General features: G+C 34.6%; 1 protein-coding gene across 13 annotated transcripts in view; it reads left to right on the top strand.

The window, feature by feature from the left end:
• RAP1GDS1 (Rap1 GTPase-GDP dissociation stimulator 1) overlaps positions 1-19,167 on the top strand; it is a 147,856-nt gene that overhangs the window by 54,341 nt on the left and 74,348 nt on the right. For 8 of the 13 annotated variants that reach the window (XM_023637679.2, XM_070263402.1, XM_070263400.1 and 5 more), the window contains exons 3-4: positions 6,870-6,992; positions 13,749-13,874. In XM_023637679.2, coding sequence (XP_023493447.1) covers positions 6,870-6,992; positions 13,749-13,874 — 249 coding nt within the window. Of the gene's footprint in view, positions 1-6,869; positions 7,051-13,748; positions 13,875-19,167 lie in introns of all 13 variants that reach the window. The other 5 variants (XM_070263406.1, XM_070263403.1, XM_070263407.1 and 2 more) reach the window with 1 other exon arrangement.

The following is a 19,167-nucleotide window of genomic DNA, read 5'->3' as shown; positions in this document are numbered from 1 at the left end:
CTGAAGTAATACTAGAATTACTGAAATCACTGTTCATTTTATTGAGACTAAGTAGGGATGAAATGAATCTCAGAGAGGGCTGATAGATTGGCAAAGAAGGAAGAGTTGAAGGAATAGAGGTTTCAATGAGGTCAAAATATGTTTACTAATAAGGAAATAAAATACAGGATAGAATAGAAAACTGTAATCTGAAAGTGATGTCCAAATTTAAGCTTTCAACCGTGAAGCAGTTCTACGTGATAATGCTGCCCTGGGTATGACTGTGTGGTGGTTTGGTAAACAGTAGTGGAGAATTATGCCGTTTATTAAAGTCAAGGAATGTAAGGCCAAATTGTTAACCACTTCGTGTAGATTCATAGTTGTTCATAACCATTCGAAAGAAAGTTACTATATTAACGCACTGACTCGGCATTAAATACTTAGTAAGTAGTACCAACCATGTGCTAGGCAAACCGCTAACAAGACACATACCTTGTCCTCAAAGAGTTTATAGTTTAGTGAAGGAGACAGACAAGTACCGAAGCAGTTTTAATATCTTGATAAAAATCCTACAATAGACAATATACAGAGGCACCACCAAATCTAGTCTAGGCTTCCATCTGCCTAATCTTCACGATCATTCATTGTTCTAGAACCTCATTTCCCCCAGAGAACTATCATTTTCTACAGTCTATTCTTTTGTAGGTCCATACTAAGATGGAAGGTATCAGAGACCAAGCCAGACCAGGCAAGATATTCACCCAGGATGGCTAGAATCAGGGTTCAAGAATATAGTCAGAGATCAAAGCGGAAGTAACAGCACAGAGCATGAAGTATGTTATCATCACTAGGGTACTTGCCAACAATGTCTCTCTCGCCACCCCATACTCACAATTTCTGTGACCACTTAAGTTTCCATGATAGCTTGGAGAATAAAGAAACTAGTTCGACTTACGGAATCTTGCGGACATCAAAAACTCTTTGCCAAATGCAATATCTCAAAATGGTCTTCCACTTCAGGCCCATCCTCACAAGCTGTTAGCTGGAATCCTTCTCCAGAGACCTCCCTTGAAGTGCTCTCAAGAACTCTTCAACTCTTTTCCTCACTTTCTATCCCAAGACCCAGAACTTGGAACTTGAGTTGGTATTTTCTTAGGTTAAAAATATCTTTTCTAAACCATTCGTCCTCTAGCTTCGATCAAAACCAACTTCTCTCTTTTCAGCCTCTACCATCTGGTGACATTCTACTTGCCCCATTTTCATCACTAGTATTTTAACGACCCTCAAGTACACTGGAGCTTGCTCTCAGGTTTTCTCGCCTCTCCAATTCCTGCTATCATCCTGAACAACCTAGGCCACTGAAGCAGAGTGCTCATACTTAACCATTACACCACTGGGCTGGCCCCCTGCCCTCTTTCGTTTCTTGACTCCATACATCCTTTTCTTTCCTGCATCTCATGTTTCTTTTATTTGCTTAAAATCCTTATTGGGGGAAAAAGGTTCTCAACAGTCAGAAAGAAATACTTTTTTATTCATCCCCTCCCCCCAACACATACACTTTATATATTTCCATTTTCTTTTAGAAACATTAATTTCTCATTTATCCGGCCTTTAGTTTAATCCTCTTATACTCAGCATATTCCTCTTATGTGTTTTAAACCTGCTTCACTTTCTCTATACTCAGTTCCCTTTCTCTCCTTCCATTGCTGCCTTCATTTATCTATTTCAAAATGCTATACATCCCTTTATCATTCAATTGTCTTACTTTAGTTCTGACTCCCACAAAATATGTTAAATAAAAATATTTTTCACATAATAAATTGAATCTGGTCAGGGTATTGTCATCACCATATGTCTTCCAAGTAACAGTTGTGGTAGGAAGAACACTGGACTAGGGATCTGAAAAACTGGCTTCTTTTTCCTTTTCCAGTACAATCTTATCATATGACTTTATTTCTGATATGAAGAAAACACGACCTATCATGCCTATCTCACATGACTATTTTAAAAGTGAAGAGATAATATATTTGAAAATGCTTTGAAATTTTTTGAAAATGTTCTCAATATAAATTTAAGATACAGAGTTATGGTAGTTAGATATCATTAAAAAGATTGAACGGCTTTTATTCATGTGAGTCTGAGTAGGAATTAGCCAAAGTGGTGGTGAGGGGGGTGGCATTTCAGAGAAGAAACGTGCAGGAAGGAGATATGAAATAAAATGATTAACTTGCATTACTCTTAGTAATTTATATGGCTAGAGTGTAGCATGTCAATGGGGCAGTATCAGGAGATGGGGTTGGGAAATATCATGGATGTGCTTGAATGTTTAATTAAAAGTTATGGAAGATCATTGAGAGATTTAAAGTAGGGGAGTGACATATAATTTGCATTTCCAGAAGTTTATTTTACTATGGTAGGTGTGGGGGGTCTGGACTTAGGGAGAGTCTTGAGGAGGCTGTTGCATTTAATAAAGGTCAGAACTGAGAACTTGAAGTAACATGAGTGTAGAGAGGAAGGGATAGATGCAAAAGATGCCAGTGAGATGGAATCTGTGTTCTGATAAAATGTGGGGCGTAGATAGGCATTCACTCAAAGAGAAACATTTATAATCATTCTAGGGCTTCTGGCTTAGATGGTTCCCTGCCGTTCACTGAGAGAGAGGCTGGAATGAATTTAAAGGAAAGGGTAAATTTGATTTGGGGAATGTGAAATTTGCAGTATTTATGGTATATCCAAGTGCAAATGCATTGTTTTCAGTTAGATAAAAGGAGGGAGGATTTGGGACTTGTCTGTGTGGTAGTAAGTGATTTGGATTTGGATCAGATAGCCCAGGCACAGGGCCCGGTCTCTTGTTACACCAATTCTAAGAATCTGCCCCTTGAGAAATACATTGTTCCCCAGAGGCAAGGATACCCATGGCCCTTCGAGTCACATTCTTGGTCCCTGCAGATAACCCCACATCTGAGTCTTCCCTTCACAGTCTGTTGTAAGGGTCCCTTGGACATGTAATAGAAAGACACCAGTTCTTTGTTGTTCCCATAACTCTAAGGAAAACTGCCTTTTTTATTACTCTAAAACAATACTATCAGTCTAATCCAAATATATTTTTAATCTAATAGAGTCATAATAATAGCAGTCATTATTTTTGCTTTTCTAACTTGGAATTTGCTGTAAATTGATTGTCAAATGCTTTGCATTAGTTCATCCTCATGAAGCCTATGTGCTGAGATAACATCATCAGTTCAGCTTCTGTGATAGCGTACCTGAAAACCCCCTCTTGGTGTTTAACTGGTAAAGCCAATTATTTTAGTGCATCTTCTTGGCAGCTTCGTTGGAACTTTAATCTTTCTCAAGCCATATCTTAAATTATGAATTCCTTCCCATGCTACCTACTCCCTCCCTTTGACTAGGTTATTGGCCTTGAGAAGTTCCGTGAGTTGTGCTTTAGCTTCTCCTCCCCATATGGCACTGGACTCTCCTCTCAAGTTCCTCTGATCTGATTGCCTGGGTTTCTTTTTCTGTCACTGGCAGTTTTATAACTGAGCTGCCTCCTTGCCACCAGAGGTCAGGTGGAGTGTGGACGTAGGACTGCAGGGGCAGAATGAGGGCCACCGTGATGGACGTGACTCCTGCGGTAGCTCCCACAGGTGTTATTTTAGGGTAGAAATTGCCCTTCATATATGAGTTCTCCAAAACTCAAGGACTGCCAGCCACGTATAATTTGTAGGTATACTCACACATTTTTATGACTGCACCTAAATGTGAAGGGGAGAAAGATGAATTGATTCCTGCAGACATTTAAAAGGAGTGTAGTTAAAATGTCAGTAGTACTGTAACTAAAAATAATGAAAAGTCTGCCCTTTTTTTAGGGCTCCTGATAACAGTGCATGATTTTTTTATAAGTAGCCATTGATTTAGACCTACAAACACCGATGGCCGGCTGCTTCCTAATGCTTTTTTAAAATCATTTCAAGGGTGCTCACAGATGTCTGAGAACATCTTTTAGTTCATAGATAAATATACATTTTGAGATGCAGTAGAATGCCAGTGCGGAAAGTATATATGAAATGAGGATGAAACTTTGTAAGTATTTGTCGGACAGTGGCATTTTAGTGATAAGCAGTATTTGGTCCTTATGTTTTTATGCCAAAGGAAGGAAGGTAATTCCAGCTGCTTAATTTAGATTCTAAATCTATATAGAAATCCACATGCTAGCAGGTGAATAGAGTTCTTGTTAGATTTTCGTAAAAATCAGGTTTATATGACAAACCAGATTATATGTTTCCCCTTTATTTCTCTGACAGTAGCATTAAGAAATAACTATTCCCAAATTCTTGATTTATCTTAGTACAGCTGTTCTCCCAACTCCTTGAATTGTGATCCGTGGAAAGAAGTCTCATCAGAGTGCGAGAGTTTTGTATTGTTTCGTTTCTTTGTCCCCCTTGCCCTGGCAGTTCAGCTCTGATATAAGGCCCTCTTCAGCTGTAGTTAACGTGGACATGCACGGGTGATTTTGTGGGTGACTGCGCGCCTCCACACACACAAATGCCTCAGCGTCACATCTACTCGTGACTCATGCCTTATGCCAGCCTCTTGCTGTCCTCCCAGCACCAGCAGATGGTGGGACGAGACCCCTGGGGTGTTCTGCCCCAGTGTTCTAAGGTTGTGCATCTTCCAGTAGCAATGGTCAGAAAAGGAAGGATTTTAACACGGCAAATTGAGTTCAGCTCTTTTTTGGCTTCTTGCTAAAAAGAATGTTAATTAATGGAAATTTGGTGTCAGATTTTTAGGTGGTACCTTAGAAACTTGTTTTTTAGTCCAAGAAACAAAACAAAAGCAAAAAGACACATTGTATTTTCTAAATGGGCTTGCTGAAAGGCCGGCTGCTGTGTTCATGTCCTCTCGTGTGTACTTTACATTTATAATGATCTGAATTGTAAGTAACACAAGTGACAGCATACAAAAGGTCAGGCTTCATCTGTTTATGCTTAAGTAAGTTTTCTGTTCAAAAAAATAATACCAATGGATGCCAGGTGACACACAGGTTGGTTTGTTAGTGGGTAGAATCTGAAGTTGCTGTTAATGCTCTGTGATTAGTATGATTGATGACTTTAGACAAGTTTACTTCATCTGTCTGGGCTTCTGTTTCTTCACCTAATAAATAAGATTGCTTTAAATTACCTCCGAAATATCCTTTTATTATAGTACATAATATGTAAGAAATAAAATAGTATTAGCTGTATGAAAATGTACTAGTCTTATGGTAGGAAAAGGGAATGCACGGTTGGAGTTTCAGCCTTGAATAATCTTGGTTACCTGAACTATAGTACTAATGTATTAGATAAACAAACGTATACACACACATATATATAACTAATTGCTGATGACTTTTTTTAAGATGATAAATCCATGGAAATACAGTTTTCCATATAATTTTCTGTTGCTTCAGCCATTCAACAATTCTAGCTTCTTCTGATGATGCTAAGGAGTGTTACACTTCTTTAACCCAGAATCCTGGGTAGTCAAGGGTGCACGGAACAGTGGTTTTTCACTTTATTGACTGGAACCTGTGATTAGAAATACGTTTTGCATACAGTAGGTGTACACATACAGATTACATAAGCATGTGCATACACATAATTTAAACCAAAGTTTCACTAACAGTGTTTTACCTTACTATGGACAAAATTTCTTTTCTTTTCTTTTGTCGTCGTTGTAGATGTTGTTAATTCTGTTTCTCTTTTTAAGAAATTGCTGGTTCACCAAATTTTTCACCAAATCACTTTTCGAGTTCCTGATGAATTGGGACCCACAGTTTGAAAAATACTGCCTTGAGCAATCAGCACTTACTATAAGAAATACATTATTTATTTTTTGTAGATTTTCTCAAATTATTCTATTAAAAATTATTTTCCTACTCTCTATTGATTATATCAGCTGCCATGTACTTATCAAGAAATTGCTGGAGTTCTCTCTTATTTGTGTGTATATCCAGAGGATGGAAAGGATATGGAATCGCTAATCATAGGAACATTTAAATTGAGTGTTTTAGTAAGCCTTATAGCACTCTATCTTTAAACACATGCCGTTCCTCTTCATTGTTCAGAATCAAATAGTAATTTTAAGTTTTATTTCTTTGAGCTTTTATTTCCATCATCATTCCAGGTGTTCTTATTTTCTTTTATTTTATCAGTAACAGATGCATGAAGTGGCTTGGTTTCCTAGAGAGGCTCTTTATTTGTGTTTTAACAAAGAAGGACGGAAAGAAATAGGGGCCTCTTGAATTTCTGTCTCACCAATAGTGTTCTGAATACCGTGGCTTTATTGCTGTTTTCTCTTTTCCCTCTTTGTTATAAGTAGTTTGAATGAATGGTATGGAAAACATAGTGGTTATAGGGAACTATATAGTCTCTTTTATCACTCCATGTAAAATGATATGAGGTGAGTTTGTTCCTTATTTAATTGCCATTTATTTTTTTAAAAATTCCTATAGCATTGTAGGAAACCATAAAATTTAATATAAAATAACATACTGTTAAGAATTCGTAAGGGAAATCGAAAAATAGCATTCCTACTCTGAATAGACAGGGTTGGATCTAGCATTGAAAGGTAAGTGTGGAATGCAGATGGTATATTCAGAAAGGATTCCTTTATAATCTGACTGTCAGTAGACAAAAGATTGTATTACAAAGCGTTTTGTGCAAATAAAAACTTAAGATAAAAGCAGCTTGTGGAACTAAAGGTAATTTAATATAGATGCATACATTTGAATGTATACTGAACTAATTTCCATTATAGATAGTGAAAATTCTGGAAGGATTTCTTTTAAATAAAGTGTCAGTGTTAATGTTGAAGATTTTCATTGAGGCTCTTGTATGTATCTCTTTCAGATATGGAAACAAGTGAAAAAATCCAAGGAAGTGGAATACTTCAACTGTTCGCAAGTCTCTTGATCCCACAGTCTGCCTGCACAGCCAAAGTAGCTAACATCATAGCAGAAGTAGCCAAAAATGGTGAGGTTTTCCTCAGGAACTTTTCTGCTGGGAACATCTTCAGTTTTACACCTTACTTGTCAGTATGTTTTATTAATTTATGTTTTAATTTTGTAGATTAGATATTTTTTACTTTGTATTTCTCTTTTCTTTGACTTTTTTCCATGTAATTGTTTAAAATGACTATAGTTAGTCATTCTATTCATTTGTTTCCCATTTACTATTCCGTGCCCTCCGAGTGGAATTGAAGGAAAGCGCTCTTAGTCGCAACTGCACGTGTATCTTTTATTACTTTGGTTATAGGATTCTTGAGCTTTCCACTGAGTCCTTTGTCTTCATTGTCACAGTTGAGTTTACCTTTTTCAAAGTATATGTTGATTTCTGTTATACCCAGATAAACTCACTATTTTTTTTCAGCCTGGTTTATCCTACTGATATTGGCACTTGACTGTAACAGTACAGTTGGAATATATGTTCTGTTCTGAATTCACTTTCATGGGAAACATTTATTTCTTAAGTTTCCATGTAAGAATACTCTGGAAAAACAACAATGACAGTAAAGCTTAGATTATGTAATGGCTAATCCATCCCATTGTGTATGGTCTTCCCAGTGAGAGATTCTTTGGAAGAATTTTATTGTAGCAGAAATGTTTGCACATGATTTTAATTCAGTCAGTTTGAGAAAAACAATGACCTCTTAAAGCAGGTTTTAAGCATAAGGAAAGGCCATACTAAATGTAATACCTTTAGTGTGCCTCAGTTTGTCAAAGTGTGATATTATTTTTACGGCCTTTGTTTTAGTAAGTTGTATATATTATACTTTATGTAGAAGAAACGTAAAACTTCTGGCTTCAATCTTACATAGTTAATTTTATACAATGTGTAATCGCTATGGCAGGTGGCATTAAAGTACCAGTGTTTGTTTTGGGCCCAGTAAAACAACTTGTTCATATATGTGTTACCAAAAGGAAAATTGCCATGACAATTTTTCATTTATTCAGAGGTTCTCAAATGTCTTTCAAGTTCCAATGAAGTTCTTTGCTGGTAAATCATTTTCTGGTTCTTGACTGAAAACTGGCCACCTATTGTTTGTATGTCATATCTGAGCTATTGTAATTATATAATCACTCTGCGGTGCTTTGGTCGAGCTAGTCGTAAATGTTCAGAGCTTTCCTGGTGGTCTGGGAGTATTTAGTGTTCTTTAAGCAGATTTGAATTGCTCTGAATAGATGGTGACTACCTTGGACAGCAGAGAACTCCTGAAGCAGATCCAGGTCGAAAATGTAACTCCTCCAGACATTGTTTGTTAACCTGGACCAAACATTGTCTGGGTCATCTTAGATGCAAAGCAGCTTGACTTTTAGGATCAAGTAGTTTATTTTTTAGCTCATTAGAATCACAGTATAGATTTCCAGAGATCAATTTTTATCTTAAAACTTTTTTTCTTAAGAAAGAGCACACACATTGTAGCATAGATTCAGAAATTTAGGATGTATTTTTGTGAAATGGATTGCCATTCCTATATGAGCTTACTTAATGACATCAGTCCTCATAACACTTGTCACACTTCATGAGACCTCTGCTGCTAGAGGTTGCTTCTAGCAATACTCTAGTAGATGACAGCTGAGTTCTTAAGACATCATAGAAATTTTAGCATTTATACTTCTAATCAGAGGCTCGTTGATGGCATATCACTAACCTCTACTGGTTAAAATAAATGAGATACATTTAAATGGTTGTTTATTACTTAATCACCACATTGTTTTTTGGCGGTGTTTTTTGGTGAGGAAGATTGTCCCTGAGCTAACATCTGTGCCAGTCTTCCTCTATTCTGTATGTGGGGTGCCGCCACAGTGTGGCTTGAGGAGCAGTGTGTAGGTCCGCACCCAGGATCTGAACCAGCAAACTCTGGGCTGTGGAAATAGAGCATGTGAAATTAACCATTGTGCCACCGGACCGGCCCCCACCACATTGTTTTTTTAAGTGACTGTCTGAGAAAGTGGATTAGAGTCTCTTTTTAAAAAAAATACCTATCTTCAGAAATGCAGTGTGACCCAACAGAGTATATTAATTGGGCTTATATTTCTTCTTGTTAGAAACTTGGCAATGAGAAAGATTGTATGAACCAGAGGAAAAAAGAGATCATTAGTTGATTTGTTCATCTTCATTCTGCTGTACACCTTATATAACTACAGAGGAAAAAAATTATCATATACTTCTTGTATTTGGATTAGTCATAAAATATAATTATGTTTAAATTTTCACATACAGAAAAAAATCTAAAAATCAACATACTTGACTATATGCTGATGTTCAAAATCCAGAGGATTAGTAAGAAGTTCCATGGGTAAGTTTAATGTAGGAGCATAATGTAGGACCATAAATTACAGTAAAATATTTTGATACCTTTTAAATAAGGTATTCCCCTATATAATAGATTCAAGACTGATTTGAGGCAAAATCAGCAAGATGGGAAGTATCTATGACTATTGCCTCCTTTACAAAATTGTACTCTCAAGGTATCTAATATTAGTATAAATTCGTAAAACCAGGTGCTATTGTGTGTGTACATTGTCCCAGGTGTTAGGTACATTATTTCAAATTCTCTTAATGACCCCATATGAGATAGGTTATTTTATGCACGGGAGAAACCAGTGAATTAAATATCTTGCCTGTCTGCACACAGCGAGTTGGTGGTAAAGCTGGGGTTTACGTTTCCCGTTGCTGCCTCGTTTCGCCCCCTTCAGTAGCTGAGATTGTAGGAGAGCAGTGCAAAGTCTGCTGGCGGTCTGAGTGCAGGGATTGCAGCGGACCTGAAAGCTTAGGCTGGAGACTGAAGCTGAAAATGTGTAAAAGCAGACAAAAGTGGAGCCACTTTACATCTGTTTTCTATTCCTCTGAAGTCATGGTTCCCTGCCTTGGACCAGCAGCATCAGAATCACCAGGAACTTGTTAGATGCAAATTCTTGGACCCTCTCACCCAGACCTGCTGAGTGAGGGACTCTGGAGTAGGGCCCAGCCATCTGTTTTAACAAGTCGTTCAGGTGATTCTGATGCCTATAAAGCTTGGGAACCAAATCTCAGTCTAAAGTAATATGGGATCAGTAGTTGGATCAACATTACGCTTTATTCCCCCAACTGTACTTTATCAGATTGCTAAAGTATTTATCAAGCTTTTCCACTTAAATTGCTCTTAAAGCAAAAGTGAGTGTACACTCAGGATGAACTAGGGAGAGCACCACTGGAAACATGGAAGTCTCCTGTTTTGTCTTGTAAATTTATCTATTTTAATTTTCCCCTCTGCTCCATAACAAGTATATGTTTATCGTAGTATAAAATATATATGTGCATAGAAAAATCATTGAGTAAAATTGGTACTCAAAAAAAATGCACCATGTTGTCAAGTAGCTTAAAGTATACCTTGACACTCGGTGTTGGAAGCTTAACCCGTCATTTTGTAAGAATCAGTTACACTTATCAGTATTATCTTTTATTAAAAAAAGACAGTACAGAATATGAATGAAAAATGTTAGCTCAACAACTCACGTATAAAAGTCACTCATTCTTTTATATTCATGCCTCATAGTTTTGCTTGTTCTTCTAAAGAAAAATCTAAAAACCAAGAGTTATTTATAAAGAGGTATTAGAGAAATTCAAAACTCTGAATATGCCATACTATTTATCTAACAGACTTTAAGGTAGACTCTAGCACTCAGTGTTTTTATTTGGCTTACGGAGTCAACAGAAAGTTTTAATAAAATAGATTTACTTCCTTCAGGTAGTTGAAAATGGGAAAAGTACATATAAATCAGGTTTTTAATATTTGATAAGTAGATATGTAAAAAGTGGATTTTATGAATCTCTATGTGAAAGGAAAGTAATTTTATTTTGTGGTTTTCATCACAGCTTGTACTTTATGATGCTGCTAAATGAATATGTAATTCGAGTAGGTTTGGGAAAGTAAAAGTAAAAAAAAAGGAATTAACGCTGGATTTAGAAATTTAGAAACAAGGATTTAGAAAGAAATAGAAATGTTCAATCAACAAGCATTTATTGACTATTTTGCTGCAATCAAAGGAAAAAGAATATTACTTTTAAGTAGAAATCAGCTTTATATTACTAAATTTGAGTTGATACTGAGATAGAGCAATACCCATTCCTTAGGCCTCTATTTTGAATTTCTACATTGAAGTCCACACATTATGTAAAAAACAAAATGAATTCTATCTTGTATAGACATGCATATCCACATACCAATCATACAGATACTTAATAGTTTCTGCCTTCTATTTCCTAGTGGCTTCCACTGACTTTAGTTTCTACTCACTCATTCTGTATATATCTTTGTGTCAGCCTCCCCTGTCAGTCCTTCCCTCCACCTGCCAAGAGCTTTTCAGTTTCTGTCTGGAGTTCAAATTGCCAAGAGAGAGGATCTGATTTTTTTTTTTTTTTTTTAGTTCATCTCTATTGTCCTGTTTAGCAGATCTTTCAAACCAGACCATCTGGTAGCCTGCGTATAGGCTGGACTCAAGTCAGAGTCCAGCCAGCTGTGATCAGGTGACAGGCTCATGTGCTGTGAACTGGGGATCCATGTAGTGGGAGCCCCTTCGAAGAAGGATGACCATCCCAGCCATTCTATACCCTCTCCAATATAATATACATATAATCTTTTAAACATATTCCTGATAAATTCCTAGTATATTTTTACATATATCCATCTGAAGCATGTAACTTCATGGCTTTAAAACTAGCTAAAGAGAGCCACATTCCTCACTTAAAAAGCAAATTGACTGAAAGGCAAAAGGTTTAGAAGGAATTTCCTTTCTCCAGGGACTGGCATTCTTGCCCTTACATTGACTGAAAGCTGAGGAATATACTAGTTTTGTTTTGTCTTTATATACTTAAAAAAAAATTGAGATATAATTGACATACACATTGTGTATGTTTAAGGTGTTATTTATATGCTTTTGAATAAAAAACACTTCAGAACAGTTTTGTTTCCACAATTTTTCTCAAAGTCTTTACCCTTTATCATTTCAAGAATACCTGAAGCTGTTGATATAGCATCAAAATTTTGAAAGATAGGTTGGTATCATACAGACAATTAGAACATAAAAGGAAAGAAAAATAGTAATTCATCAGTGTCATCATTACCTGAAGAATAGCAACAATAAAACAAACAAAACAATAAGATAAAACAGGAGGTTCCATTTGTGAAATGAGTGCAAATCAGACTATTCCTAAGTTTATTACTTTATTAGTCATTAAAATGATCCCACTGTTGGAAACTAAGGTTGGGAGAGATGAAAAGGATAGTGATTATCTGTCTTTAATTTGATTAATTTGAGCTGGTGACATATTTATTTAAGATTTGAAATCTACCAAGATTCTAAAGTAACCATTAATTTAAGAGGTAGACAGATAGATTGGTGTGTCATCTCCTGCAGATGGTCATTGAATTCATGGAAGTATGTGGCATAATTTGCTTTCCTAATAGGTGATGGGATACCTCATACTATTGAATTAAAAAAAGAATATCAATGATAAACTTAAAGGTTAGTTTTAGAGGTAGGAAGTACTCTTAATTTTGGAAGTTTAAATTTTAGAAGGTTTTCAATAATATAGTGGTAAGTAAGTAAGAGATACAGGAATGCAATCCTTTATTTAGGTAGAGGAATATTTTTGTGACTTAATAGCTATGTTAGGGGGAAAAGAAGGTATTTCAAAAGTAATGGCTCACACAACAGCCCTATATGATGTGCTCTAAGAATTTGAAAATGAAGGGAAAGAGGAGAATTGCTGATGAGGGTACTTGTGGAACAAACTAAGGAGTAGACCCCCTTGAAAGTGAGAGTGAAAAGATAGCGATTTTTTAGTAAGATGGGTTGTAGGTTGAGGAATTCAATCTTTGTTGACTGACTTTATTGACCAGAGCATCCTTACGTAAGTCATGATGTCTAAAATGATGATTCTAATATTGGTTATTGGAGAACTTTCATTAATTAGATATCTTCATTATCCTTAAATTTTATAGTAGTCCCCCATGAGATACGGTAAAAAAGTTTATCTAATCATGACTGCAGTGGTATCATTGCGAATCAATAAATTGAGAATGGTATACTATAAAGCTAAGAAAAAAATGAGTTTGAAGTATAAAAAAGCTTAACATTTGGTACTTTAGACCTATGAATGCATAGGTAGAACAGCAAATGTGAGTGATCCATAAAATAGATTTTAATAAAGAGTATGAATGAAGATAAGGAGTAGATGGTTTCACTAGGTCTTCCAATTGAAAGAGACCTATTATTTTTAATGATTCACTTTAACCTTTTTAAACATTTTATATTTTGTCTTTTTAGAGAACATATAGTGAAAAATTCTGCAGTTTGATGGCTTAGTTTATAACTGTAGTAATTTAACTATCAGGCTCATGGGAAGAACATTGCCAATGTTTCCATCATCACATGTTGCTTTCCTAGCACATCCAGTTATTATAAGAAGACAGTGATAAATTAAGTATAATGAAAGTTAATTAAAACTCCTTTTGGTTTATGGCAGAAACTATCAGCAAAGAAAAGTACGACTCCATTCATTTTTGCATACTTGTTTCATGAAGGATTTAAAAGGGTTGTAAACAGTACTTTTGAACAGAAATGTACTCTTCAAATGGTAAACCACCTTAACCATTTTAATATTAGGTATTTATTTTATTAAGGAAACTGATTTATGTAATTGTGAATCTTTAGATTTTTAATTAAATATGTCTCTTATTTTCAGAATTTATGCGAATTCCGTGTGTGGATGCTGGATTGATTTCACCACTGGTGCAGCTGCTAAATAGCAAAGACCAGGAAGTGCTGCTTCAAACGGGCAGGGCTCTAGGAAACATATGTTATGATAGCCGTAAGTGTTGACATATCAGTGCTACGCTTATCAACTTTTGTTTAAGAATTATGATTTTCAGACTAATTCCACTTTTAGTGTTAACACTGTCTTTGCTAGGCTGACTAAGGCACTAACATGGGCCAATATGACTTAGCACTGCTTATTTAGCAGAACCAATGGAAATTTGGGCCATAGTATTCTTAACTAAGAAGTTACAGGAAATGAATTTTCTCTGCTATCACAGGTGATATTTTCAGAGGAAAGTAATTCAATTTCTAAGAAATTGAGGCTTTTAATTTTAGGAAAAAAAATATATATCTTTTCTATTAGGTTTTATTGAAGTACTATCTCTCAATGAGATATGGACACAGTTTTTTAAAGTTTCTCAGTCTGTCCAAATACATTTTTAATTAGTTACAATTCAATAAAACCATTCATAAAAACCATTATCTTCTCAAAAGCTAGATTGGCCTACTGCATCTGCATTAACTCCATTCCTATTTGTCATAATGTCATTGTCATCCTCACCACTTTCTATAATACACTGTTCTACTAGGAAAAAAGAAAGCAAGAACTTGGGTATGGGTATATTACAAAAATTTTATATTTTCTACTTCTCCTTCCCACATACATGTAAACAAAATACAGAAAAATCTTGAGTATGTTTAATTTAGTTAGGCTTATCCTGATTTTCCTTAGATTTCAATTTTCTGAGCCAAAAGCACGTATTTTAATATTTACCTTTAAAGTCTCCTAGGAATTTACTTCTATTTATACAACTGGGATAACTTTTATAGTTTATTTTCCCCATTGAGTTTATACACAAAAGACATAACCCTTTTATAAAAGGCAATGTTTCGAAAAGTGATTTGGGCATAAAAGCCAGATAGAAAAAAAGGTCGTAAATATATTCATTTAGTATATTCCTATAATAAAAGAAAGAAAGGTAAAAAAGATTGAAACTACAGCTTTTGGTTATAACTTGTCTGTAGCAGTAGTGGTAAAGCTAGCCTCATTTATTCTCCTTTCCTTCCTTTTTCTGGAACATTATATATTATGTCTGAGGACATGAACGTCTTAATATGAATTTTAACTTACAGTTTCCAGTTCCTAGTACAGATTATAAATTTATCTGTCTGTTCCTTCATTGCAGTTCTTTTTATCTTAGGGTATTACCTTTATTTACAAAATTCTAGTGCTTTATGTTTATAGCTTTGCATTTTCATATTTAGGATTTTTATTAAACACCATAGTTTCTAATGTTAGCTTTTAAGAATGAACCATTTAATGTGTATTTTGTATGATTAATTTTAACAACATATTTTAAAAAGACCTGTGCAGAGTAAAAGTCAAAGATTTATGGCATGCATTTGGAGAGCATGGATCATTACTGTTTTTATTCTGTCCTCCTTCTGTGTTTATTACTAGAATTTAAGGCTATCAAAAGTATTCTTTTATCCTTGTTCAGTTTAGTTATTCTTGAATTACGCATTGTTTGAATGTAGGAAATGTTATCTGTTTTGAGTACTTTTGTCCTGAAGTTTTACTTAATATTGGCACAATAGAAGAAACACCCATAGTGATGTATTGCCTCGTACTGCTATGATTTTTATGGGCACAAGGTAATTTTATTTCCTGTGTACTCCAAAGAACCTTGAAGTCAGGGAAATAAATGTCTAGTTAATAAGATGATTATTTTGATGAAACTGAAGCCCATTATTATAGTATTTATCGCATGCTTTTATTCTGTTCTTACGAGTATACAGTATTAAGTCTGTGTATATGCTTTAGGCTATGAAGTTAATTTTTTTGTTTCATTTATTTATAAATATTTATAACTACTTTATCCTATTTAATTCAGTGGAAATTATAGTTAAGTGGAAAATTAAGCATAGTGAATACGGGCTATTTTTTATACTTTTAAGCCTTCTTTAAGGAAAATGAAGTTAGTAGTCTTAACAATGAATAAATATAAGAAGTGGTTTGTTACCATAAATCATATGATGAAGTGTGTTCATTGCAACATGCTGTCCCATGCATGTGATTTCCATAAGACTGTATGCTTTCTTATCCTTTTACTTGAAATTAAATCTCTGTGAACTTCTCAGTGATTTCTCCAGAATAATTGTAGGAAAGTACAGAACCTTTATTTGAATTACAAAAATGCTATAAAAGTCCGTAAATGTGATGCTGTATGGTTGATTTGTGGATTTACTTGAAATGCATTTCTCGTTATATTTTATGACAATTGGGAGTTTGAAAAAACCAAGAAATCAGGTTTCTCTTTTTAAAAAAGTATTGAATAGCTTCTATTTTAATTAATTAACATTCTTCCCTCTCAAGAATGTAATGCTTCATTCTTAAAGGGAGAGTAGAAAACTATACATGACAGCCTTGTAAATACAAGGAATCTTTCTCTTAGAAATAACACATTTTAAAATTCACATTTGTGTTTCATCAAACTCAACTGTTGAACTAATCAGTTTCCTTATGTTTTGTAAATGTGCTCCAAATGAATAGTTTTTTTAGTATGGGTAGAATGATTCTAGGCTTAGAATAGATAGGAAAGCCAATGTATACTGAAAGTATTATAAGGAATGCACTATTAGAGATAAATTTTGAGAAATGTGTGTATGTTTTATAGGTGTTTTTAGTTTGACACTTAAAAAATAAAGCATTTGGTAGCATATTTCAGTTAAGATAGTTTAGTTGAAAGGAGAAGAGCTCCAACTATAAAAAGAATTAGACTTAGCATAAAATCCATGGAAATCTTTTGAAAAAAGTGGGCCAGATTTCAGTTTTACCAGCTTTGACAGTGCCCATTTTAGGGACTCTTCCTGATGGAAGGAAACTCTCTTATGTAACCCTAACATCAGGTAACAGGCTGATAAAACTGCTAAATGGGACGGAGGGGGCTTTGTAGCTGACAAAACTTTGAATCCCAGTCTCTCTTGCATATAGATATGAAAGAATCAGTGGGTGGGAACAGTGTTATTTAAAACACCTGGTCTTTTTTCTGTTCTTCCACAGAGCCTCCAAGGCACTTCAGTTGTGGATTTCTCTTTTGAAGTATCCAGACTTCTGATATAGGCAACATTTTAAAACTCTTTTGCCCTTTAACTTTGCCAAAATAACTCTATGAGAGGTTTGACATCTTTTAGATCAAAGAAAAGAGATAAATTGTATTTCGATTAGGAAAGAAATCAGCAAAGCCGTGATGGGATATGCTAGGGAGTGTCATTTTAAAGAAAGAAGTAGTACCAAATTTCAGAAATGATACCTTTGGCCTGTTTGATTACACATTCCTCTCAAAGATGACATGGGGAAAAAATAAATTCTTTTTTTCTCCTTATCTGGCCATCTCGGTGGTATTCCCTTGTTTCAATGATTAGTTTTGTTCACATAGCTGTGCTCATTTTAAATGGCTGATATACTTAAGTGGCCTTATAGTATTGAGAGCTTCAGGTTAAATTCCCACCCTGTGTTTATAATTCATGGGGATAAATTGGTGATTGGAGACTAAGTTTTATGTTTGCAGATGTCAGTGTTTGTGGTCAGGAAGTAATTGATATCGGATATACTGTTTAGAAATTATTTAGTAGAGGCTAGAAGAAAATGATAACACAAAATTAAATATTTGTGCCTTTTTATATACCAAAGAAAGAATAATGTACAATTCAAATTAATATATATTAAAATTAAACAGCTATGTTCTTTACAGAAATAAAATTAATGCTTGTTATTATATAGTTAGTCCTACTATTGAAAGGATGCACACTTAAGAAGCTTATATGATATGCTATCTTACATGATATAAAGTAAATTGGGTTCTTGCTTACTGATAAAAAAATATTCAAAATGAGGTAGTAATCAGGCTTGCCAAAGCCAGTGTTTATGAAGTGAAATAAATATTGTTTACTTCATTGACTTAAAGTGTAAATGGAAAGGATGCCCAAATACACACATGGACCTATTTGTATATTAATGATTCTAACTATGCTACACTATTTTTATGTAAAAGATGAGGAAAGAATTCATTGTTCTGAATACGAATGCTGAAAAATAATTAGCAATAGTTCTATAATATTTTGTAGTTTAAATTGGTTAAATAGGTATAGGCATGCTTTGAAATTGCCTAAATAGTCAAAGTATATTTGTAGCAGTTATATTCAACAGGGAACTATTTATGCTGGTGTTTAAAATAAAAGTTTATTTCAGTGATATAAATTAGGTTATTTGATTAATTATGTTATTAAAGGGTTTTGCATGTCTATATATTTACCCTACTCTTTTTCAGTATTCAGTTTTGGAGTAAAATAGAATTATCAGCCAGTAACTATAGAAATAAGATTCTTCAGCTTTCATCAATCTGTTTTGTTTTGTGAATGGGTTTATTATCAAAGCACATCATATATATAAGCATAAACAATGATATGCAACTGCTGCTTGTAGAGACAGAAATTATGGCTATTATCACATGAAAATACTCCATTGTAAAGATGTCCTAAATATATAGTTGGAAATGGATGTTTTGTAACACTGTCATCATAAGATCTGAAAAAGATTTATGCCATTAAGGAGCTTTTAGTATGGTGGAGAAGATAAAGTGCACAAAGGAACACAAACTTGTGGACAAGTTTGTAGTGTGTATATAGTATACATTTAAATATGTGGGTTTTGATCAGAATAAAAGTAAATGGATCACTGGAGTAGAAATTGGAGCCATTTTTTAGAAATTAAGCAAATAGTGCATTGCTTATAAAAAGTATATAGTTCATTTTAAAATTAATATAATTATAAATAAGTGAAATTTTAATATGCCCCCTGGACGGCAAATATTGCAGGTAGGATTTCCTGCCTACCTACAGGAAGTTGATTTGTAGGATTTCCAGTTCTACCATTTACTAAGTTGTCATTTAATCTTCTGAATTCTAGTTTCCTCATTGGTAAAGTGGACTTGTGTGGATTAAATAAGCTTTATATATAGATGTACAATATAAATTATGAACTGCTATACAAAGAAAATACATAGCACTTACGTATGATCATTTGTCGTGGTCAGTTTGGGCTGCTATAACAAAATACCACAGACTGGTGGGTTAAACAGCCAATGTTTATTTATCACAGTTCTGGAGGCTGGAAAACCCAAAGCAGATCAAGGCTCCAGTAGATTCAGTGTCTGGTGAGGACACTCTTCCTGATTTGCCCACATTCTTTTTCTTGTTGTGTCCTCACATGCAGAGAGAGAAGTCTGAGAGGAAGCAAGCTTTCCTGTCTCTTATAAACGCACTAATCCCATTGATGAGCATTC

The sequence above is a fragment of the Equus caballus genome, chromosome 3 (genome assembly GCF_041296265.1).
Source record: "Equus caballus isolate H_3958 breed thoroughbred chromosome 3, TB-T2T, whole genome shotgun sequence".
Lineage (NCBI taxonomy): Eukaryota > Metazoa > Chordata > Mammalia > Perissodactyla > Equidae > Equus > Equus caballus.
Note: the sequence above shows the minus strand (reverse complement) of the source record. Positions and strands in the feature narration are given on the sequence as shown.